Here is a 25,876-nt window from a genome sequence, read left to right as displayed (position 1 = left end):
GTAGGTCTGGCCATACCTGGCGTACATACTGGAGTTTGGTCATCGATGATTCTCTGCATCTGAGTTTCCACTGTGTCATCCCAGGCAGGCCTGGATTCAAATACATTCTCTGTACCAGAAGATGGTTGCACACTCGTCAAAGGATTGCCATCACAATCAGAACTGTGTGAGGCTGGGATGTTGTATGTGAAGATAACAGAATCTAGACTCCTGTGACTAGCACTGCTTATATCATCAGTATCCAATGAAGACGTAACAGATGTTTCTGTAGTCTTAGATAATTTGATTTCTTTCATTTGGGTGGAGGTCGAGGAGATTGTATGAGCTAGAAGTTTCTTCTTCATCAAGACAGGAAGTTTGGAGGGGGAAAGGTTGGATTTATTACTAGGTTGAGTACTGTCAGAATAACTCCTGCTGACTTTATTAGAGGTTTTACTTGTGTCACCATCAGTCTCAGATCTAGTCCTGCGATCCAAGGTTGTGTCTATCATATCAAGCTCAGATATTTGTGAGTCTTTCATGGTTATTTCTGATTTGAAATGGCTAGCCTCTTTTGTTACGCTGCCTGGTTTGATTGCCAAAGGTGAAGGTGAATCCTGATAGTAGTGCATTGGGATGCCAGCCTGTGCAGCTGAAAAGGACATCTCTATTACTGAGCACTGGTCTTCATCTTCCTCCTCCTCCTCCTCCTCATCATCATCATCATCATCATCATCATCATCATCATCATCATCAGGAGAGGAGTCTGAGGAATCATTGCTCTGCTTTGAGTGCACTGAATGGGCAACTGTGATTGGGTCTGATTGAAGGTCAGCTATGGTAGAATCTAGATAACCTAGACCAAGGCTTTCAAGGCCTCCAACTTCACCTTGAATATTGGTGAGTCTTTCCGAAGCAGTGGGAGAACCAAGCTGGACCTCTATGGAGCTGCCCAGATCATCTTTAGAAAGTGTCTTCTCATTCTCTGACTTGTCACTTGAGGGTGTGGCGAGAGTTCTGGGTTCGGGAGTAGGAATTTTGTCACTGGCACTCTGAGTAAAAAATGATGTTGGGATCTCTTGGACGGTTGTATCTGCAATTGAATCACTATTCTCTAAAGTTGAAGACTTTGTTTGATCTTCCCCTGTCTCCTCTAGCATAACTTCATCAACTGGATGTTCTCCTATATGAAAAAATGCATATCCTTCCCGTTCTTCATCAAAGCTTCTTGTCATATCAATGGCACCTCCTCTGGTCATTTCAAATAATTTCCCCTCTTGAAAATTAAATGGATCAGGGGTTTTCTCATCACCTGGTGTTTGAACAGGTGTTTTATCAGGTGTTTTTTTGTCTTCTGCAAGACAAAGATTAATCTGTTCCTCAGGCTTAACATTGAAGGCTACATCATTCTCATCCTCCCATCCTGGGATAACATACTTTAGCTCTTTAGCACACGCCGTAGCCTGAGGTTCACTGGCAAAACTTGAACTCTTTGTCAGTGGTGGTTTAACTTCTTTGTAATCCTCTGGATGGTGCTCATCTGTAACATTGCTGGAAAAGTGTGTGTCATTGACTAAAGAACAAAAAAAGTCACTCTCTACAGTGTCTTTATCTTTCTGTATTTCAATTTCTCTTTCCTCTGTGAGTTGTAGAGACTCCTCACTCTCTGGATAAGGTTCCTCTCTGTGACTTGCAGGTGAACACAATGAACTGTCAACTGTTTGAATTGATGTTAGTTGTGACTGAATTTCTACCTTCTCCTTAATGCTTGAACTAATATCTGTTGCCCCACTAAGTGTGTGAGTGCTTTCTGTCGCATGTTTTTCAGATTTTTTCTCTAGTGTATCTTGTGAGGAAAACTGTACGGCTGGGGCAAATGTTAGATCTACCTCATCATCTTGGTGATCACCTATTTTTGATAGTGCAGTGGCATCTGAGGATATGTCTCTCTTCATTTTAGCCTCCTGTTCCATCTCCTCAAATGTTTTGATCTTTGCAGCCATTTTAAACATCTCCTCTTCTGGGGTAAATTGTTTATTGTTGGTATCATCCTCACTATCATCTTTGTCAAGAGAGTCTAGAGAGTCTTGCCTTATGAGCTGGTGAAAATTTTCACCGTCACATATTTTGGGGTCAGAGCACATGTTGCCATCAGTTCCTGTCTTTGCTGAGTAGGAATATATGTCTTTCGTACTTTCACTTTCCATTTGGATGATCTTATTGCTTTCATGCTCATCATGCTCTTTTTCATCCCTGTAAATATTTTTGTCATAAGTAAAACATGCTTGGAGCTGGGAGGCATAGTCCTCATACACAGCTGTCTTGGCTGGCATCTTATATTCTGTGTCCTTTGATTGAGTGGGACTTCCCTCAAGAGAGTCTGGACAAGGGGATTCTCTGGTAGGGCTTGGCTCAATTGAATCAGGTGATTTCTTTGAAGATCTATCCTCCATAAGAGGACTTGCCTCTAGTGAATCTCGGTGGAAAGGCTGTTTAGCTGGGTCATCAAAAATCACACTGTTTAAGTTCTCCAAATCAGCCGGTCGTTGTGGTGTGTTCAAACTATATGGTAGTTGCAAAAAATCATGTGTTTTGAGAACTGCATTAGCAGCAACAACATTGACATCTTTATGATCATGCTCATAGTCATCCATTGTTGCACATGACTTTGTAATGTCAACTGTCCCTTCAATAAAGTCATTAAAATGTGATGCTGTACTTGGTGAAGTTTTAGTCACAACCTCCTCAGATGAGAAACTCTTAGGACCTTCATCTTCATGGGAACATGTCTGCCACCCACTTTCCAAAGCTTCTTTTTCACTGATGTCTGTAGTGTTTAAAATTGTATCCTCTGGTAACATCATCTTACATTCAGGGGAGAATGTAGGAGTTTCTCGCCTAGTGTCTTTTGTCAGGATAAGTTGTTTGTAGCTCTCATGGACTACCTCCTCTTCAGGGTGGCATTGTATCCCCACTGGTTTTTCCTTTAAATATTCATCTAAGTCACTACTGAGCAGTGACAACATGCCTGACATATCCCGCTCAGTTGTAGACTGTCGTTGCTGTGTCTTTCTCTCGATGCAGACTTCTTTGAATGGCATCTCCAAAACAGAATCTGATGGCAATGCTTTGACTCCAATTACATCAGTCTGCATGTGTTCATTTACCTCTCCACTTATCTCATCCTCCAAATGATTGCTTGTCAGTATAACTTGATGGTAGCTCTCATGGACTAGATCCTCTTCCGGTTGGCGTTGTATTGCCTCTGGCTTTTCCTTGAGATATTGATCTAAGTCACTGCTGAGAAGTGATAACATGCCAGACATATTCTTCTCAGTTGTAGACTGGTGGTGTGTCTTTCTATTGACGTAAACTTCTTGGAATGGTGTCTCCAATACAGAACTTAGTGTCAGTTCTTTGACTTCAACGACATCAGTCTGCATCTGTTCAAATGTTCCTCCACCTATCTTGTCCTCCACATCAGTACAAGCTACTATTTGTGTTTTTTCACATATTGTAACCATTTGCTCCTCACTAGAGGATTTTCGGATTTTGGTGAGAATAACTTGTTCAAATTTCTCCTCAATAATGTCCTCTTCTTGAGTCTGATTAATCACTGGCCTGTCCATGATGTACTGGTCCAAGTCACTATTCAGCAATGATAGCATGCCTGACATATCCCTTATTTTTGTCGAAGGCTGACATGAAGTTGTTTTCTCTACCCACTCTTCCTTCATTGGGGGTTCTTCAGTCAAGGTTGCTTGGGTTTCCCTTAATTCACTTGGCACCTCTTCACCTCCTCTCATGACCTTATGTTTCACTCTAGCACAATCTATTTCTTGTGTTGTGTCATCTACTGTTGGTCCTTTATTCTCCTTTTCTTCATTTTTATCCCTTGTTGCAATATTTTGTTCAAATTGCTCCTGCACATTATCCTCTTCCACTGGTCGACTAGCCAAAGACCTAGCCTCTAGAAACTGGTCCAAGCCCTGATTAATGACTAGCATCCCTGATGTATCTTTTACATCTTTGGATGCCTTGGCTTCTTCATATTCACTCTCTGCTTCAGCTCCCAATGTAAATGAATTCTCTTCGGTCTTTGCATGATCTGTTTCGCGTGTTGTGTCACCCACTGTTGCTCCTTTATTTTCATCAGTGACAAATGTGAGTATTTTTTTATCTTTTTCCTTCATTAAAATAATTTGTTCAAATTTCTCCTGAACAATGCCCTCTTGTGGTGGCTGACATTCCACAGGCCTAGCTTTTAAATAGTGATCCAAGTCAGTGCTCATTAAGGACAACATCCCTGACATATCTTTTACTGCTGTGCATGTCTGGCTAGATGTTCTCCTCTCAATGTAGACTTCTTGAAGTTGTGGCTCCTCGGTTTTGACTTCTGTTTCTTCATCGTCAGTTTGTGTTAAGAATAGCATTTCTTGTGTGGTGCCACCCACTATCGCTCCTTTATTTTCATCAGTGACAAATGTGAGAATTTCTTTATCTTTTTCCTTTGTTAAAATAATTTCTTCAAATTTCTCCTGAGCAATACCCTCTTGCGGTGGCTGACTTGCCACAGGCCTAGCTTTCAGATACTGATCTAAGTCAGTGTTCATTAAGGACAACATCCCTGACATATCTTTTACTGTTGTGGATGCCTGGCTAGATGTTTTCCTCTCAATGTAGACTTCTTGAAGTCGTGGCTCCTCGGTTTTGACCTCTGTGTCTTCATTGTCAGTTTGTGTTAAGAATAGCATTTCTTGTGTTGTGCCACCCGCTATCGCTCCTTTATTTTCATCAGTGACAAATGTGAGAATTTCTTTATCTTTTTCCTTTGTTAAAATAATTTCTTCAAATTTCTCCTGAGCAATACCCTCTTGCGGTGGCTGACTTGCCACAGGCCTAGCTTTCAGATACTGATCTAAGTCAGTGTTCATTAAGGACAACATCCCTGACATATCTTTTACTGTTGTGGATGCCTGGCTAGATGTTTTCCTCTCAATGTAGACTTCTTGAAGTCGTGGCTCCTCGGTTTTGACCTCTGTGTCTTCATTGTCAGTTTGTGTTAAGAATAGCATTTCTTGTGTTGTGCCACCCGCTATCGCTCCTTTATTTTCATCAGTGACAAATGTGAGAATTTCTTTATCTTTTTCCTTTGTTAAAATAATTTCTTCAAATTTCTCCTGAGCAATACCCTCTTGCGGTGGCTGACTTGCCACAGGCCTAGCTTTCAGATACTGATCTAAGTCAGTGTTCATTAAGGACAACATCCCTGACATATCTTTTACTGTTGTGGATGCCTGGCTAGATGTTTTCCTCTCAATGTAGACTTCTTGAAGTCGTGGCTCCTCGGTTTTGACCTCTGTGTCTTCATTGTCAGTTTGTGTTAAGAATAGCATTTCTTGTGTTGTGCCACCCACTATCGCTCCTTTATTTTCATCAGTGACAAATGTGAGAATTTCTTTATCTTTTTCCTTTGTTAAAATAATTTCTTCAAATTTCTCCTGAGCAATACCCTCTTGCGGTGGCTGACTTGCCACAGGCCTAGCTTTCAGATACTGATCTAAGTCAGTGTTCATTAAGGACAACATCCCTGACATATCTTTTTCTGCTGTGGATGCCTGGCTAGATGTTTTCCTCTCAATGTAGACTTCTTGAAGTTGTGGCTCCTCAATTTTGACCTCTGTCACTTCATTGTCAGTTTGTGTTAAGAATAGCATTTCTTGTGTTGTGCCACCCACTATCGCTCCTTTATTTTCATCAGTGACAAATGTGAGAATTTCTTTATCTTTTTCCTTTGTTAAAATAATTTCTTCAAATTTCTCCTGAGCAATACCCTCTTGCGGTGGCTGACTTGCCACAGGCCTAGCTTTCAGATACTGATCTAAGTCAGTGTTCATTAAGGACAACATCCCTGACATATCTTTTTCTGCTGTGGATGCCTGGCTAGATGTTTTCCTCTCAATGTAGACTTCTTGAAGTTGTGGCTCCTCAATTTTGACCTCTGTCACTTCATTGTCAGTTTGTGTAAAGAATAGTTTGTTTCCACAATCAATTGTTGTAATTTCTTCTTTTTGACATAAAGAAGTAAGCATTTCATTGTTCATTTGATGGGTCACTGCGAGTCCTTCATAATTCTCGCTCTCCCCTGAGCTGGAATGAGGAGTCCTACTGTTACTAGTGTCTGAGGATTCAGCCATACCTTCATGCTTGGAACTTTCAGGACTTGGATCATCATCTTTCATTTGATTCTCAATAAGAGAATTATCTTCCCTAAAATAACTTATCATAGAGGGACTGGACACGGATGCTGGATTTGTATCAGAATCATCAACCAAGGTCGCTTCCTTATGTGCCTCCAGATGATAGTTCACATCAGCTGCTGTTGATGTCTGCTTGAACAGCTGGTACTCAGGACTTTCTTCCAGCTCAGCCTTTATGTCAGCACTGAAGTCCTCAGAAGGTCTGCGGTCAGGGCTGATCTGTATGTCTTCAGATAAACTCCTACCAGTGTTTATGACTGGTTCTTCTAACTGCATCCTGCCTAGGTTCTTGCCTGACAAATCCTCTCCCTGAGGGCTAACCCTTCCATCGTTACATGGAATTGTATTAGCAGTTTTTACTGTCTCTCCAAAATAAGCAATGTCTGAAATTAGCTGTGGTTCCTCAGAGTTATCTCTCTGTAAGCTTACTGTTTGAGCCTCTAAATCTAAATTCCCACAAGTGTTGACATCACTCTGTGGGTGGCAAATTGGGAGATTCTGTATTTGCAATTTTGTTTCCTGTGTGGGCTTCTGGTCAGTCCTCTGTATCTTTTCACGACCTACCGATTCAGATATCAGTGTTGAAATACGAGAAGAAATTGATTTGTGTTCAAAAAGCCCAGCTTTACTTTTCGAAGGGTCCTGCCCAGTCTGGAATGCTTTCGTCAGCTCCTTAACAGACATTGTCTCCTTATCTGACAACTCTAGCGCTTCTCTGTCTGGGCTAATGGCTCCATCATCACGTTGAATTGTAGCAGCAAATTTTACTGTCTTTCCAACGTAAGCTCTATCTGAAATTAACTGTGATTCCTCAGAGTTATCTCCAATGAAGCTTACTGGTTGATCCCCTACATCTGTTTTGTCACATTTCTTGACATCACTCTGATGATGGAAAACTGTCAGGCTCTCAGCCTGGGTTTGTGGTTTTGGCTCCTGCATAGGACTTTGTACAATCCTTTGTATCTTTTCGGAATCTGCTGATTTGGATATCGATGTTGAAATACAAGAAGCCATGGCTTCGTGTTCAAAAGATCCTGCTTCACTTTTTGAGGGATCCTGTCCAGGCTGAAATGCTTTCATCAGGTCCTTAACAGATAACGTCTCCTTATCTGACAACTCTAGCACCTCTCTGTCTGGGCTAACGCTTCCATCATCATGTTGAATTGTAGCAGCAAATTCTACTGTCTTTCCAACATAAGCACTATCTGAAATTAACTGTGATTCCTCAGAGTTACCTCCAATGAAGCTTACTGGTTGATCCCCTAAATCTGTTTTGTCACATTTCTTGACATCACTCTGTGGATGGGAAATTGTGAGGCTCTCAGCCTGGGTTTGTGGTTTTGGCTCTTTTGTAGGACTTTGTTCAATCCCCTGTATCTCTTCGGAACCTGCTGATTCAGACATCAAAGTTGAAATATAAGAAGAAGCCACTGCTTTGTGCTCAAAAAGCCCAGATCTACTTTTTGAAGGGTCCTGACCAGTCTGGAATGCTTTCATCAGCTCCTTAACAGACATCATCTCCTCTAATCTTTCTGTCTGAGATCTGGGGGAATGGGGGGACTTGGGAACTCTGGGAAGCTCTGGCATGTCTGCCTCCATGTTCTTTGTGGCGACAGTTGATTTTGCCTGAGGAATTAGTGCCTGAGTATTTTTTTGCACCTCCTCCTCTTCGACTTTATTCTGTAAAGCTTTAACTCTGTCCTTTATAGATCCTATAGGTGTCTCAACCACGAGAGGAGAAGCTGGAGGATCCATAATTGGGGTGGGCACAAGGCCACTCTCCTTAAGAACAACATCACCATCTAAAGACTCCTCAGAGCTCATCCTTTCCAGCTCTCCCTCAGAGCTACTGCATCCAGAACGCTCTCTGTCTCTAAGTTTCTTCCTAATAGGTTTCTTGATATCTGGGGGATGCCTTTTGCCACCATGCTTTACAATAACCTGTTCAAATTTATCTTGGACAAGGTCTTCTGGAGAACCACTCATCACAACAGGTCTCTGTTCCATGTACTGCTCCATGTCTGTGCTCAGGTGTGAGATCATGCCTGTCATGTCTCTGACTTCTGGGGCAGGTCTACTTGAATTCTTCCTCTCAATGCAAATCTCCTGTAAGACTGGTTCTTCAATAAGGAGATTCCTCATTTCAACAGATTGTGCCTCACAGTGTGCCCATGTTTCTTTTTTAGCACCATGTTTTTGTACTTCCTGCCTACTATTGTTTATCCCATCTCTTTGAATCTCTCCAACCTTTTCCAGCCTCTCTTTAACTCTCCTTTGCCTCTGTTCCACAGTGGCAAAAGTCTCTTTTTCTTCAAACCCTCTAGCTCCAGCTATCTCTTCATTAATTAAGTAATCCATTTGCTCTGCAGTCAAAATAACAGACATTTTGATGTCCGACATGTCTGAAAGAAGGTCTGGGCTTGCAAGGGTTGCGGGGTCTAGTGCTTGGTTAGTTTTCAGGGAGAATGTCTCCGTTGATTCAGATTCATCATCTTCAAATAAAAAATGTCACAACCAAAAAGGGTAAAGAACATAAGGGACAAATGAAGTGGGGAAGAGAGACATCAGAAAACCGTGATCAAGACAATGCCATTAAAAATCCATCTTCAGTTCAGGTAGTAAGGAGAAGACTGACAGGGCAGAGGATAAGGGAGTCTTGAAAGGAAGACCAAAAGGAAGATAGCAATGTGATCCAGAAGAGTTTGGAGGGGAGCAGAGCAGCAGTAGCATAAGCAAAGCCAGGAGGAGAAACGAAACAGGTAGAGTATGGACAAGAATAATATTAATCAAATTTGTTTGACAGCACTATTCAGAAATAAAACAAAAAATATACTAAAAGAACCAAAGGGAACAAAAAGAAACTACACAGAGAACAGAGAAAACTACTTATGGAACAGAAGGACAGGAAGGAAGACAAACAAAACCTCTCAAGATTGTTGCTGACATGGAGAGTCATGTCTACCTACAAAATAAAGCTTCAAAGCATAGAAAACATAATAAACTTTGAATACATATAAAAATTTATGGAAGGTTTTAGTGAGAGGAGGTGTGAGATAAGTCATTAATGGAAACATAAACAGGTCATTGTTACTGAATTTTGTGTCTGTTTTAAAATTTTATACTTAATATTTGTAAGCAATGCCAAGTACTAAAGTGGAAAATACATATTGTAAAATACTAAATTTTCTAAATCGATAAAAATGATGAGCAAATTTTATTTTAGATGTATGCAGTTTTATGTGGTATCAAATATTATTATACAATATTATTACAAAGTTCAAATTAGTTAATATTATTATATATGACATTTACTTTGTTTTGTGATCTTATAGAGCTCACATACAGAAAATGAGAAGTAGTGACTTAAAACAACAATTATGTTAAAATCTGAATATGGATTTAATTCATAGTGCAACTCAATGAATGAATGAAAGCAACTTAGGAAAGGTGGTAATGAAAAAAAAAGTAAATTGAGGTAAATACTTAAAAAAGATAGCAATAGCCAACATGATACAAAATGAATGATAAGAATGCAAATAATTACTCTACACATTTTAACAAAGAACAAACAACAAGATGTTGTTTGTCAATTATTTCTGTACAGAACAAGTAAAGTTTTCAGCATGCTACAGGCAAAACTGATGACTGGTCAAAAGGAATACTTTTTATATATTATTACAGCAAAATATAATTATTCTAAAGGTAAGATGAATTCTAACATCAATATCAAAACAATTTTGAGTGGATTTGAATAAAAAGTATTATTTTGACCTTTATTTATGACTCATAATAAAACAAAACAAAGGGTCATAGCCATTCCTGATACAGTAAATTAAAATGTTGAGGGAAGGAGAAAGTCAGTGGGATTGAGAGAGAAAAGGAATGCGGAGTAAATCAGCCATAGCATAGCTGCCAGTAACAAACATGTAACCATACACAGCATTAGTAGAGCAAAGTAAGAGAGAAGGGTTAATCCAAATGGAACGTAACATATATCAGACAATGCATCTCTTGGCACATACAGATATGATTAGTAATTTTATGTTAATCGAGTGATGTATCTTGAATTTATAGCTGTACTGTGAAAATACAGTAAGTATAATTATATAAAAATTATATATTGGTGCCCTCAGTACCAACACTGACCATCAAAAATATATTGTAAAATATCTCACATGCATGAATCTACATCAGACATTCAAGCCATTTTTATCTATTTCTGAAAAGTCTGTTACATACAAAATGCTAGATACATAAAAACATGAGTTATATAAAACAATGGAGTTCATCTTACATTTCTTGTCACTCTTCTCACTCTGCAAGAGAAGGTCAGAAAGATACAGTTAGATACAACTTTACAACAATTATTCTTTCTCTGTTGTAGTACTGTATCAAGCAAACTTTATTTACCTCGTCATCTGCATCTTGGTCTGAATCAGACTCCTATGAGAAGAGGAATACAGAAAGAGAGAGAAATAATACAGTAATTGCAGCTAAAAATAAATTACAATTAAAATACAAACTGAATTACATTCAAACTGACCTTTGAGTATGTTGGGAGAGTTATGTTAAGGTTGCATATAGCATTGTGGTTAAGACTTCGGTACGTGCGTGGTTCCTTGGTGAAGGACAGGCGACCACATGGCTCCTGTGCTGTGTCTCTAATCTGTTCATCAATAAAGACAACAATTCAGTCCATTACTAACATGTATTCAGATATCTGAATCTCTGAGTGAATAAGTAGAAATTTTAGAACTTTTAATCCAATGTGTAGGCATACTTTGATGAAGAGGGCTAGTCTGTTCTCTTTGAAGGCAAAGAAGCTGAACACATGATGCTGTCCACTCTTTGTAAGAGGCACCAGGTTTCCAAAACAGTCAGCAAAAATAGGTTTTCCCTCCAGCACCTGTGTGAGGACATGACAGCTGCTTTCATAATTCAAACAAACCATTAACCTCACTAATTTCTCCCCTTAACTCCCATTCACTTTTCATTACATTTTCTCCACTGTCTGCTTCTATCCTTCTTTATACATCTGTATTTTGGCTACAGGCTGATTCAGCATTGCTCCTCTCATTTTCCCCTCGACCCATGTGGCTAAACACTTTCTTTACATTCCCCCCCACCAACCCATTTATTCCCCCATCACAGTTCACGCACTGCACCTCAACATCTCGGCTACGGGCAACTTCAGTGAAGTTCTCTTGCTGCTCCAAGGTCTTATCCATTTTGTCATCAGTCATGCAGAAACAGCGCAGCCGGGCCTCAATGGGGTCCAAGGTCTTGGCAAAAATGACAAACTTGGCCATGTACGGGACACAGATGATCTCTCTGTACAGCTGAGATGCAAAACTAACAGACTCCTGGATTTGTCTGCAGTCAATCAGCCAGAACCTAAGAATATGAATGTGACTTTCAGTCAGTAACTGATTGATGTTACCAAGTAGTTACACAGTGCACTAGGTAGTCATTGTATAATGTCAAATCATTTAAAATGATGGAGAGGAAGATGTCTGATCAAAATGTTAAACTTTTAAGAGAAATACAGTACATTTGAATCCACATTTAAAAACTTTGAAAGGATTTACCTTGCTGACACATTTGTGGTGAACGAAACACATTGGTTAACAAAGGTAAGAGGTGTGGAGCCAGTGATGTCCTCCCATTGGGCAGGAGTGGTTCCACCTGAAACACAGACCAACAATTTGTCAAACTGGTTCACTGTATTTTTTTGTATGTATAGAACAGAAAAATCATGACATGATTTCTCTAGACATGTTACATTATATCAGACTACTATTAGATCACTTACAGAGGCAACATTTTAGGTATTTATTTTGACTATTTGACATATCACCACAGAGGCTGTGATATGTTAATGTGTTTTTTATTGTTTGCTGATGTCAATGATGATCTTCACCATACCTGTAATACTGCAAAGCAAACGTAAGGTGGGGGTCTCCCCACTAAACACTGTGCTCTGCCTGTCACTGTTGGAGGTCTTGGGAATAGGGATTGTCATGGTGATCGGTTTGTGGAACTTCCTCCTTCTTGGTTCCAATGTGACAATTGGGCTGAATGTGGCTTTGTTACCAAGAATCCTTTTCACCACCTCGACATCTATGGGCTGAGCCTAAGACAAGGTACAAAAAAACATATAAGTGTGATAACCTTATTGATTACCTTAACATTGAAGATTCCATATGATACAAGTCTGACTGATGAATACATTTATGTACCTGTAACCCAACTCTGATCTTCTTGGTGAGGGCTCCCTCAGGGAAGACAGCCTGGACTTGGGGCACAAGGGTGCTACTGAGGACCCCGCCCTCAGGACCAATCAAATGACTGTCCTGCTTTATCCGTGACACCACAGCAAAATACTGTGGGAAGTCTCGGGTGATGATGCGGCATATTCTTTTCTTCTCAAGCTCCTCAGGGGAATCAAGTTCTGTGAAGTTCAGAGATATTCAGAGATATTCAGTATAAATAACCTATATTAGCAGTTAATTGTGTGAAGTGCGGAGAATGGAGTTTTACTCATTACTTCCACTACTCCCTTCTTCCATGACTCCATCTCCATGACCTCGCAGTTTGTTAGTTTTGATGCAAAGGGCAATCCATGTTTATGTTCATCACATGCTTCTATTTTATCAAATGTAACAATCCATACTGACTATGAGACACACGTGTGACCCTCTGCATTTTTTTATGCTTCCAGTCTATTTTTTTTTTGTCTTACGTGCTTATTGAAGAATAATCTTCTCAAGACAGCCATTCAAATCACATAAATCTCCCACTGTTAATTGTTGTGAACTTATTATTGGTATCTATAATGATTGATCAAGGCCCACGGTGTTGCTCTGAGCATTCTGATTTCACAATTGGCATAAATTCAATCATTCAATAAGTAAAAGTAATGCTGTTACCTTTTTGTATACTCCTCTTGGATCATATTATGGCCTAAGTTTCTGTGTGTTAAGCCCCTCTTGTCTTTTGTTGCATCAAAAATGCTGTGTTGTGAGATATTAACCCCTATCAACAATATAACCCCTTTTCCTGCATCACAGTCCAGTTACACTTACTTTCATCCATGCCATTAAGTATCTGATTCAGTTCCTCTTCTGTGAAGTCACAGTGGTGCTCCCTCCAGCTTTCTCCTGTTTCACTCCTCAAGATCACTAACTCTCTCTCTGTGCCCCTCAGAGCAGCAAAATGAGGGATCTCCACAATCACAGGCCTAAGAGGGATGACAATGTACCATCAAATACAGATACTAAAATGTATGGATTGATTTATGCATCACATTATAAAAAAAGAAAACAGGAGACAAACACAAAAGACAACGACACAAGATTCAGATTTTTGAGATTTGAGATAATATAATACTAGGTGTATGGCATGCTTTGTAAAATAAAAAATATTCACGAAAAAAGTCATTTGAAAACATAAACTCCACATCACACACAAATTACATTCCACATCAAGAAGGAGCAGAATCAAGCTAGAAACTAGTTTGGGGATTGGTACTATAGTTTGAGAAAACATGGGGATAACTCAACAACATAAGACACCAAGTAAGGTGGTTTCAGACTAAGGCTGGCTTTCACTTTAATAGTACCAAGAAGCAAAATACAACATAAACAAAATAGGTAAACAAAGTAACAAAATAAAGAAAAAACAAAATAAAAAATGGGGTTATAAGTAGCATATCATGGGAAACTTTAAAAAAATATATAATCTCAGGTGGACATGATGGGAGAATGTGGATAAGCATGTGACCAGGCTTCCAAGGTGGCAGGGTGTCCCCCACTCATGGTCCTACCCGAGGAACTTGGTTCCTGGAGGACCCAGCTGTAGGATGCGACTGACCAGGCTCTCACCCTCATTCAGAGGGGGTGGAGCTGTGGGCAGGTGGAGCTTACTGATCCATACGCAGCACAGAGGAGGAGTTAAGAGGAAAGTATGAACAGACCACACGACATTGTAAACACACATACACATAAGCAAACACATACACACACAAGCAAAGACACACACACAGACTTACCCCAGGAACTGGGCTCCAGTGGGTCCCACTTCTATGATGCGACCAGCCAGCCCCTCACCCTCAACCATAGGGGGCATAGAGGCCAGACGGTGTCTCTTCACCAGCCTGCAAGTCACCCTCGTAGGTGCAGAACACTTTCTTGGTGGCACAATGATTCTCAGACCGTTGTGACGGCAACCACGCATGGCCCCGCCCCTGGCATCTACCATGAAGCTGACCAGAAAGCTGAGGGAAATGCCCAGGCAATAGATGTAATAAACTAGTCGTTAATAAATGCGGTATTTCTGGCACAGATGTTCAGCCAATTGACTATGAGCCTGCATGCAGACAAAGCAACCGACAGTACAGTAAGAGGGACCGATTTCTGTGACTCAGTACTGATATAGCAACAAGCATATGACAACAGATCATTTTTAATTCAAGCCTGTTCTCTTTCAGTGTTTTCAATCCTTTTCAGTTTCATTCCACTGAAAAGTTTATTTGCAAGCCAGGCAGGCAAAGAGGATGGCATTTAACACAATTCTCTCTGGAGGATCTTATGTGTCAAAGAGCAAATAAGTATGAATAATGACTAAAATATTGGATATCTTCAGGCAAGCAAGTACTTACAGTAACACTTAACTTTTCTGTATTTGAAATGTCAACACATGTTAACTTTAAGATGTCCATAATCAAACTGCAATATTGGAGCTATAACCATAAAGTGCAGCCAGCTGTTTCACTCAAAATATACTCATAGATCAGCCACTTTGCTAATGACCTTTTGCAGATGCAGCACACCTATTGAGTGCTGCTATTGTGGAAACAAATAGATTTTCCAACATTTTTTCATGCTGTCATACCTTCTCGACAGAAATTATACAGGAAGTAATCAAAGGAAAGCTGTTATTCAGGCTCTTTGTGATGAATATCTACTCAGAAAGTGGATCAGTTCTACTAACTTAAATGTCTGTGAACTGTGAACTGTATAGTTTTAATATGTAGGAATTAATAGAATAAATGTTTTATAGGTTTATGTATCAGCAGATCTGCACTCAAATAGGACTCAAATCTGCATCTAAAATAAAAACAAATTGACTGGGACATCTGGAGTTAACATACATACTAAAAAAATGAATCCTGGAAATGGAAAATCATGCATTCTGAAATCATGCAGATAGTTAGGTGGGATCATTGACTGTATGGGAATGTCATTTAATAGCAGATGAGAGAAAAAGTAAGGGAAATGAGGAGAGAGGAAGGAGAGAGGAGCCAAAATAAAGAGTATCACCTGCTGTTGTCATGGTCTAGGCACGGAGAGGAACGGCTAGAAGCAGAGTACAACGACACACACAATCACAATCACAAAACACAAAAGACAAGCGTGTGCACAAAGAGGCAACAAGAGAATAAACAAAGAGAGAGAGAGAGAATAAAGGATGAGTAAAAGTGAGAAAAACCAGACCAGAGACATAAAAGAAGGGAGGGGAAAAGGCAGAAGTGAAGGAGTGAAAAAAAAAATCTGTGAGGCAAAGTAAAATTGGTTTGGAGGTGACTCACACACTACTGATAACGAACAAAAGCATGTGAAAGATGGAGTTTCCATTTCAAGAATTAGTCAATATCCTTAGCGTTAATTTTACACCAGGAAACAGTGTGAAGGTGTGTATGAGTTTGTGTGTGAGTGTGTGTTTATACCCAGAGTGTAGCAGACTGGACGATAGCACCACGTTATCAAGGTGCTCAGCACCCCAGCTCAGACGGAACGAGTCCTTTTCATGCTCTCTGGAAAGTGCTGACACCTAAAGATGCAACAATCATCAGTGGCCTGGATGTATATGCAACAACCCTTCAGAAAATATTCTCTAATATTCTAAACGTCACAACCAATCAATTTGAGTAGAGCTCAGTACACTCTTTATATAATTTGTCCTCACCTGATGGCTTGCAATCATGTCTTCAATGAGAACTCCTTCTTTCTGATGGAAACTTTGGTGAATGGGAGTGTGCTGGGGCCTGTTGAAAGAGCAAGTTGAATTTTCTGAGTTTCTCTGTGTCTTTGTATATTTCTATGTGCAGGCAAACAGCAGTACATTAGGTATGAAGAAGGTATGAGTGATGTGTAATCTTCTTCTTCACGCATGTGCTGTCATTTATGAAGCTACGTGTAAAAGTAGATTATTTTTGTTAAGTGTGTGTGCGTGTGTGTGTGTGTGCTCTTTGTGACCTGTCCAGGTTGTGGCTCATGTAGCTGAAGCTGTCCAGGTAGTGTCCTGGCAGAGAGTCATCTCCAAGCTCTCTGAGATCCTCTGCTCTCAGGTACTCTCCTCCATCACCTGTCATAGTGTCCTCACCTAATAAACAGACATGTGATGTTTGAGATAAAAAGATATATTTTCTCATGAGAAACTTGCTGTATGTCTGCTTGGCCCGTAAGATTTTTAATATTGTATTTATTCAAATGTGTCCATGTGATTTCCCTGTTTGTAGAAATCGTGGAAAATTAGTGCAATCTTCTATTTGAAATGACACAATAATCACTATAATTGCATAATCCACAAACCCACACCTTCCAAAAGCTTCATGCAGTTAGTCTTCATCAATGAACTGACACACATTTCACTCAGGTCTGATTATACCTGATAAATAACAAGGTTACATCAATGCAGGTATGTTTAACTGCACTGACTCCCTAAACGCAGACACCGTAGGTTTGAAGAAGTGGAAAGTAAAAGGCTAAAGAGAAAATTCTAAAACTAGATTGATTTAGCAAAAATATGCATTGCATTGCACACTGCCATTAAAACAAAGATTAATAACAAGAGTCCACACCAAGCTGGCAGAGCAGGACGGACATTTTGCAGTACCTTCCAGCTCCACAGACATCTCAGACAATGGCTCGTCTTCAAGCCTCAGAGCTATGAAACATAAAGCTTTAAGAACTACACCCACATATCTATATCACCCGCAATAGCAAACAAGAGCTAACAGTTTTCACCACAAGTCAACTGTGGGTTATCTGAACAGGAGAACCTAAATATCTCTTTGCCTGTAAAATAATGAGCTTGAAATGAACCAGTAAAACAGTAAGCTCTTTCTCTCTTGCTTTCTCTGTTTAAAGCACTCACCCTCTTCATCAGACACATCCAGCATCTCAGTCATGGTCTCTGGGACATTAAGCTTGTGTTTCTCTGTGACCATCTAACATGAAACCCGCAGTCGTGGAAAAATACAAAGAGAATAGTGAAGTGTTAGTTGGGTCTTCCTGGAAATACAGGGCAAAACTATATTAAACTCTTAAGTCTAATGATATCAAACATGGAGTTTACCGTTGTGGTAGTGATGACCTCCTCACTGACAACTTTCAGTGTGTCCACCACAGAGATGTAACCCAGACGTTTGGCAATCGACAGAGCAGTGTTTCCATTCTAACAGAAAGAAGAACATAGCATTTGTGATTCCATGTTCTCATTTATGTTTTAACAAAACATTTCAGATTTAAGAAAGCAGAGTAAATCTTTTTTTTTCTCTCTTACAACTGTAGTAGCATTGGGCTTGGCTCCATGTTGCAGCAAAACATTTATGATGTGTGTGTTCCCTTGTTGTGCTGCCTGGTGAAGCGGTGTGTATCCATTCTATATAGCAAAACAAGGAGATGAGATTTCATATAGTCACTGTAAGAACTAATATAAAAGTGACTTTTAACTGCATTATGTCCTGTCATTGAGTTTGTAGTTTTAGTTAATCCAAGTTTGTACACTTGACATTTGAATTCTACCTTGGTTTTAGCGTTGATGCTGGCACCTTGCTGTAACAGGAAATTCACCATCTTGGCATTTCCGTAGTGACAGGCCACTATCAGAGGCGTATATCCAAGCTGATGTGTGGAGAGGATAAGGAAATGATACAGAGAAAAAAAGCAATTATTTTCTAATACTGCCTGGTTTGTTTCACTTGTTGGCTGTAATAAATTATCAGGAGGTGGAATACGTTTAAAATAAATTATCTTTCAAAACATAATAATTGATCCAAGTAAACTCTACTTTGACTTGTGACCACTGAGTTCATTAGCAACCAACTGTCATAGATACTAAGCCTCCTGAAATGTAGACATACAATGTAAACATTGCAATGCATCCCAAATGCCAGTAGGTGGCAGATTTGATCAATATGTATGTGTGTTAATTTGTGTGAGTAACAGATGGGAACTGTGAGATTCTTCAGATTTAAAAAGGCTGGTAAACCGTACTACTGTTGTAAATAAATGCATAAAAATAATCTACATTTCAGTAACATTCCTGATAATTAACCTGTGTGCACTATCCCATGATACTGTTTGGTGTGGTGCATGACAACCTGTGACTAGTGACTAATTTGTGTGTCTATGTTTTTCTACCTTAGTTTGCTGGTCCAAGTTGGCGTCATGTTTGGCCAGTACTTCTGCCGCATTGACCCTGTCCTCTTGTGCTGTTAGGTGCAGAGGAGTCAGTCCACTCTGTAACACACAAAGCAAATAGTCCTTAGTGTTTTGTGTCTGTATGTGCAATTACAGAGGTTAAATGCTTGATTTGTTTGAACTATCAAACCATATACCATGTGTATGGTAATATGAATGGTCGCAATGCATGTAAATAATTTTCATCGCAGTATATAACAATATAGGATTCTATGCTTCTTCCCCTATGAGAATGTGAGAAGTAAAGGTGCTACCTGCACCCTTTGTTACAATGTAGCATCTAAACTACAGCATATCCAAACAAGTGTCTGACAGAGTTTGTATCAATCACTATATACCTGCAATTGGTTTAACATGTGAACAAAAATCTAAGTATCAAAATACGTCTGTGTTTGTGTGTGACCTTGGTTGCCGTGTTGACGTGAGCTCCTTTGCCCAGCAGCAGGCTGGCCATCTCAGCGTGTCCTTCCTGGGCTGCCAGGTGTAGAGGGCTGACTCCCTGCTTGGTCAGAACGTTTGTCTCTGCTCCATACTGCAGCAGCGATAATGCAATGTTTGTCTGGTTCTTTTTGGCTGCAATGTGGAGAGGAGTGTAGCCATTCTGGACAGGATGAAAGGTGAGGAGTTAAATACTGTGATAACATCACTCTTTGGGGGTAAAATTCACATATTAAATTTTAAACAATTTTCAGTATTATCTCTTAAAATCAAAGCATCACTCTCAAGCTCTTAGTGTACACTCACTACTGTAATGTAAAACTCTCAACAAGATCACAATAAGGTTGAAGAAATTTGCAGTAAGCTGAGTAAAAGGGTTCACCTAAAAAGTAGTGCTGCAGTTATAGCAGAATGCATCTCAGTTATGCATCATTACAGTGTGAGTGTCTGAGAATGCTTTTCAAGTATTTTAGTATCTTTAAAATCCTTTGTCTAACCTTTGCTGTAGCATGAGGCGATGCCCCTTTATCCAGCAGCAGGAGAGCCACATCTTGGTTGTCATAATGAGCTGCCACATGTAGTGGAGTTAGACCATTCTGTAAGAGGAAACAGTTCATAACAGGGCTGTAATTTCTGTTTTGGATGACTGTACCTTTATTATTGAGTTCTGTTTTGTGATGAATTTATTTTCCTAAACAGTTCAATTCTGTTTTATAAAATTTCAGAGACATAAATGATTTCCAGTCAGGGTCTCAAAGGTTCAGTGAACTGAGTATCTCATTGAGATTAATAACCAAGAAATGAAATAACCTCAACCGTCACATTACACTGAAATAACTTTCATCAAAATTTCTGATCCTCGGCTTACCTTGCCAGCATCATCAGGGAGAGCTTTGCGCTGAAGGAGGAGTGTTGCTACATCGAGGCTTCCATACTTAGCTGCTACATGTAATGGAGTGAATCCTTTCTGTGGAGGGAAAACAGAATCTAAGTTTATTTCAAACCAACGTGCAAGTCCCAACTGTTTTTTGTGTTTAGCTAGAAGCTTATAAAAGAATCTGTCCCATCCTCTGCTAACCTTGGTAGCCAGTGAGTGCGAGGCTCCGGCCTCCAGCAGCACTGCAGCAGTCTCTACTTGGCCCTCCCTGGCTGAAATGTGAAGGGGAGTGTAGCCGTTGGTGGTGGCAGCATCCGGGTGGGCCATGTGCTGTAGCAGCAGCTGGACAATGTCTGTTTTCCCTAAACGAGATGCAATGTGGAGGGGAGTCTGGTCCTCCTGTGGTTGAGGGATGAAAATGTTACACATGTTTGAGCAGGCAGGGAAAACAGGAGAGCAAAAAAGTAGCAGGGAAAGAGGTAGAAAATTAGACATCTCGAGGCAGGCAATATGACCCCATTAAGTGTGTGTTTGCAATCTAGTGGATGAAATATGCTTATTTATGATAAACAGAAGGAGAGAGTCATGAACACTGATGATGCAGTGATGCTGACTCACCCTGGCCATGACATCCACCAACGCTCCATTCCTCAGCAAACAGCGAACCACTTCCATCTGACCTGCTCGTGCTGCCATGTGGAGAGCTGACTCACCACGCTGATGAGCAAAGACGGAAAATGTAGAAGCATTATGTCACTGTGCTGAATAAAACACTTGTGGTTTGTAAGAATAGCTGCTAGGTGGTCGCACTGAGAAAACTGATATGAACACTGAGAACACATTACTTCAATTTGAGTCAAAGTACTACTCACAATGTTACGGACATCGGGTGAGGCTCCATTCTGCAGCAGAAGTAGGACAATGTTGAGGTGACCCATGAAGGCGGCTACATGGATGGGGGTGAGACCAGACTAGAATGAGAGAGAGAGACAGAGAGAAATACAAGGACAAGGACAATCATTATAAAATGCAAAGTTACAACAAAGACAATACATTTAAAAGAAACACAGAAAAGTTCACTATATTCCTGTGATATTTCCACACGTGTCTCACCTCAGTAATGGCCTGGATGGATGCTCCATATTTTACCAACAGTTCCATCACCTTCACCCTGTTCTTCTTACAAGCGATGTGTAGAGGAGTGAAACCATTCTGGTAGAGAGAATGAGAGAGATATATTCTCTATGTATGATATACAGCTGTGGGAGTGAATTGGCTTTCATTTTATTATTGCCGCTTTATCTTCAAGGTAACTTTACTCTTCTCAGAGGTATTTTATGTAAGAATGGAGAAATACATTGTATATCGGTACCTAATCACTAGATTTACAAGACCATTACTGGTGTCACATGACCCGCGGTCTCACAGAAGACAATATTGCTGTTTTTGTATGCTGTCAACTCATCTTTTATTCTTCCATTTGGTCATTTTGATAGCTGTTGTGGGATTTTTCAATAATAATAATAATAATTTATTATTATTTTCTTCATAAAAATATAAAAAATAAAACAGCACTCATTCACAAACCCTATTAACTTCTGCCCATGTTAACTGCATGTGTGTATTTCTTATGTCTCTCCTCTTATCTGAAAATATGTATATGTTTGATTTTACTTCTATACATGTATGTGTGGGTCAATACTTTGGTGCTTGTACAGTTGTTATTTTCTGTACGTACCAGCGCTCTAACATTGGGATTAGCCTTCTTGTCCAGCAGTAGCTTGGTGACTCTGTAGTGGCCACAGTGAGCTGCAACGTGCAGCGCTGTGAGGTAGTCCAGTGTGACATCATCAACAGGTGCCATTTTCTGTAGCAGGAATTTCACGCACTCAACGTGGTCTCCCTGGGCTGACATGTGCAGTGGGGACAGTCCGTTCTGTTGGGGGACAAAAATGATGATACATGGATGGATGAAAAAGTGACAAAAAAGCGGTACAGTGAAGAAAGCAACACATCCTCTTACCCCCCCTATATAGGTTGTTTTTGCCAGCCTGAATTATGAACCTATACTATCATTTTTTTTGTGAGGATGGGCTGGAAGAAAAGAGGTAGCAGAAATGAAAAGCAAAAAAAGGAAGAAACAGATAGTTTGTAGTTTTTTGATTGTAGCACAACAACTTTATCCTGGATATGATTAAAAACTTGACAACTTTACTTAGTGAGAGTAAAAATCTGTTGGGCCAGTACAGGCAGAGGTGTCCAATACCTTAGTTCTAGCTAAGATGGGAGCTCCTCTCTCCAGCAGCAGCTCTACTGCTGGGTCATGTCCACTCCTGGCTGCACAATGCAGGGGAGTCAGTCCATCCTGGGAGACAATGCACAGACACAAATACTTGCAAGTGTGGACATAAATCCAATTTCTCTGTTTTAACAAAGTAATTGAAAACTAGCTACTATACCCTATTGTTGTTGTTGTGCAGACTCACCCTGGTTTTAGCATCTATCTGAGCTCCTCGGTCCAACAGCAGGGCCACCATGTTGGTGTTGCCTCTCTTGGAGGCCACATGGAGAGGTGTTATCCCGTTCTGACAGGGCAGACGGGGAAACGGAGTTAACTACCATTAATTCTGTACAATTCATGCGACAAAGTAACAATTTGAATGAGGACCTTATCCTTTCTGAGACTGGCTTGTTGGCCTTAAAGATTTGTGGCTTGTGAGAACACCATTTTAAATTAATTCATCTCATAAACATGTAAAATATATGGAAGCAGTCCAGGGAACCCACACCAAATGGATAGCCCTAGAATTGGTTTTATAAAAACTATAAATACTTAAAGAAACCAGCCTCAGAAAGTCAATGCAGGTGAAAGCATGTAAGAAATATAACTTTTGACAGACTATAGGTAAATGCAGCTTTTAGAGGCTTAGATGATTTCTAGATCATTTGAAATACATTTTTTGTAAGCCTCTAAGTGAAAACGCACATCAGACTGCAGTACAGTGTCTTGATGTGCTAAGAGAAGTGGAAATGGGGCGCTACCCTGGCTGTGAAGTCCACAGCAGCTCCTCTGTTCAGCAACAGGGTGGAGACATTCACGTTACCATAGTGAGCCGCAATGTGTAGAGGGGTGAACCCACTCTGTTTGAGACAGACAAAGAGAGAGGAGGGAAGGAGAGAGTGAGAGGGAAAGAAAAAGAGATCAAATCACAAAAAGAGGAAGGAGCAGAACAATGGTGGAATCAGCAGGTGAGAAAGAGGGAGAACAGTTGCAAAGGAAGAGCAAAGTGAGATAGAAGAAAAGAACAGAGAGAAAGAAAGTTAGAAAGAAAAAAGAAAGAAAGAGAGATTCGATTTTTCAGTAGCAGATACAGGAAAGAAACCTGATCCTACTGAAGCAGCATTACCATGAGGCAGCATGCTGAACAAAAGAAACCAGACAGAACGATGTAAGACAAAGCATAAAAAATGAGCATAACCCAAAATAGCACATGCAATACATAATGCATGCAAAAACTCTGTAATTCTACCATGCTAGCTGAAAAAATGAAAAAAATGAAATTGTGAAAAAAAAAAAATCAAAGCAGTTACTAAAACAAACTTCAACAAAAACAACATTAAAAACCAAAACTGAAATACACAAAGCAACTTCTCACTATGTGTATCTGCTGACGGACAAATGGACATTTATATATAAGATATACAGTATATATAAATATCTACAGTACACAGTTGTAGATGGGTTCACTCCTTACCTTCCCATTCTGATAGACATGGTGCAATTTAATTAAAAAACAGAGTTAACTTAAAGATTGACAACGTGTTTCAGAGAGAAAAAACAATATCAACGTGCTTAGAAGTACACATGCTATAGGTCATGTAGAGAAAAAGAGCAATAAATAATAAGAAGTGGAAACTGACGGCTGCTGTAATGGAGTGCTGCCAGTGTCTCAGTTAAGTATAAAATAACTTTAAGCTTTAAAGAATGATTCATTAATTTAAAAATGTAAAATAAAGAAAGAAATATATAACAGATAATTGATACAGTAGGTAAAATGCAATAAACTAACATTCTCTCTCACATTACATTAATATAACACAATGTGTTTAACTGTCAGCCATGCAGGAGTGTATAGTACAGCATTGTCAAATGCATGCATTCATTTTAATGGTACATAATTCTGACATGCAGGATTCCTCAAAAACCCCACTAAATAAGGGAAAGATCCGGACAAAAAAAGCTGAAAGAGATGGTCAGAAGTGAGAAAAAGGAATTAAATGAAGTGGTGATGAGTCATATACCTCTGTGGTTCTATTGACCATCATCTGGTTAGGACGCATAGAGAGAATGGGGGAATAGGGTGTTGGGTTGTTAGGGAAAGGGCTTTTCACATCACATAATACACAGGGTAAGTTTACAAGATAAAACACATAAAAAACAAAAAGCAAAGACAAGGAAGCAAACAACAAAACACTCAAAGAAATGCCCTGTCATTAATATTATATGCATTATATTTCTAAATGGACATCCTAAAATCGATAAAATCAATAAAACTGTCAACATGAAAAATGATCCATTTAGTCAAACACTTCTTCTCTTTTCGTCTTCCTGCTGCCTCTTGGTGAAAACTTTCATCTTGCCGCATGCTTCCCTCAATTCCTCCTTCCCTCTTTCATTTTATAATTGCATCCTCCCCTCTACTCCCATCTGGCAAGCCACCATTCCTGTCCCTCCCTCAATCTCCTCAATCTCACCTTAGACTGGACATCAGCGTTGTGGTCGTTCTGGAGCAGCAGTGCGGCAGACTTGGTATCATCCTTACGGGCTGCAATGTGCAGGGCTGGGAGGCGCACTTTGCCCTTGGTGTCGTGCTCCAACAGTAGGGAGACCACCGAGTTGTGGCCCTGCTGAAGAGAGATTGCCAGGGGAGTGAAGCCATCCTGGAGGAGCAGAGGAGAGGAAAATAAGAGAAGCAAGGGTGAAAGAGTGAAACCAATTCAGAGAAAAACAGTGAAAGATGTGAATGTAAGTTAAATCAGAATCTAGGTTAATAATTTGTACAATTCAAGACATGCACAGGTACTTTTACACACAAACTTACCTCTGTTGCAATGCTTTGGTTCCCGTCATTTTCCAAAAGGTATCGCACCACCTCCAAGTGATTCTCTTGGGCTGCCATATATAGTGGAGTGAAGCCATTCTGTAGAAACAACACATACATAAAGAGTTACTAAATGTCATATACTTATACACATTTCTAGTTTAATACATAATATAATAGCTAGTGATCACTGAAAGACTTCTCACCTGTGACTGAGCGTTAACATTCGCTCCTCTCTTCACCAGTAGTCGGACTACTTCTCTTTGCCCAGCCAATGAGGCAATATGGAGGGCAGTATTTCCTTTCTGCAAAATTTTAAAAAAGGGTTAAAGCCACCAGCTAAGTATGTATGTGTCTATCCTGTGTGGGTATAAACACATAAAAAATCTGAGTTGGTTAAAAAAGATGCAAGTATAAAAGGTGTGATGGTCACAGAAAACTTTTGAAAAAAATTGATAACACACAAATGTTTAGATTTCGTATCTGTTTTTTATTTCTAGGACGTTAAGATTACTGACTGGTTAATACCAAAGGCCAAATTCATGTCAATCCAAGGACATGAGCAGCAAGGTGACAGATTCCTTGCTGGCTGTTTAGTAACACTAGCTGTGAAGGCTGCATGACATGAGACATTCATAGAGTCACATAGCGAGCAGCTTGCCAAGCAGTTTTCCCGACACTCACTCTCATTCCTGTCATGATGCAATCCAATGTGACCTGTTTCGAAACCAAAGT

General features: G+C 39.9%; 1 protein-coding gene across 7 annotated transcripts in view; it reads right to left on the bottom strand.

The window, feature by feature from the left end:
- ank2a (ankyrin 2a, neuronal) overlaps window positions 1-25,876 on the bottom strand; it is a 142,455-nt gene that overhangs the window by 85,025 nt on the left and 31,554 nt on the right. For 2 of the 7 annotated variants that reach the window (XM_067584549.1, XM_067584550.1), the window contains exon 1: window positions 17-8,725. In XM_067584549.1, the coding sequence (XP_067440650.1) occupies window positions 17-8,639 (8,623 nt within the window). In that variant the 5' untranslated portion in view covers window positions 8,640-8,725. Of the gene's footprint in view, window positions 1-16; window positions 8,734-10,533; window positions 10,556-10,649; window positions 10,683-10,782; window positions 10,906-11,019; window positions 11,146-11,404; window positions 11,634-11,827; window positions 11,925-12,164; window positions 12,373-12,478; window positions 12,691-13,324; window positions 13,480-14,064; window positions 14,164-14,289; window positions 14,515-15,559; window positions 15,596-15,966; window positions 16,071-16,205; window positions 16,285-16,495; window positions 16,623-17,135; window positions 17,187-17,396; window positions 17,470-17,597; window positions 17,697-17,804; window positions 17,904-18,046; window positions 18,146-18,664; window positions 18,764-19,127; window positions 19,326-19,659; window positions 19,759-20,030; window positions 20,130-20,240; window positions 20,439-20,657; window positions 20,757-20,911; window positions 21,011-21,152; window positions 21,252-21,777; window positions 21,976-22,305; window positions 22,405-22,525; window positions 22,625-23,081; window positions 23,181-24,794; window positions 24,981-25,141; window positions 25,241-25,347; window positions 25,447-25,876 lie in introns of those variants that run through there. The other 5 variants (XM_067584552.1, XM_067584553.1, XM_067584556.1 and 2 more) reach the window with 5 other exon arrangements.

Source organism: Thunnus thynnus, chromosome 3 (genome assembly GCF_963924715.1).
Source record: "Thunnus thynnus chromosome 3, fThuThy2.1, whole genome shotgun sequence".
In the NCBI taxonomy this organism is placed as follows: domain Eukaryota; kingdom Metazoa; phylum Chordata; class Actinopteri; order Scombriformes; family Scombridae; genus Thunnus; species Thunnus thynnus.
The sequence above is the reverse complement of the archived record's forward strand: the minus strand, read 5'-3'. Positions and strand labels throughout refer to the sequence as shown.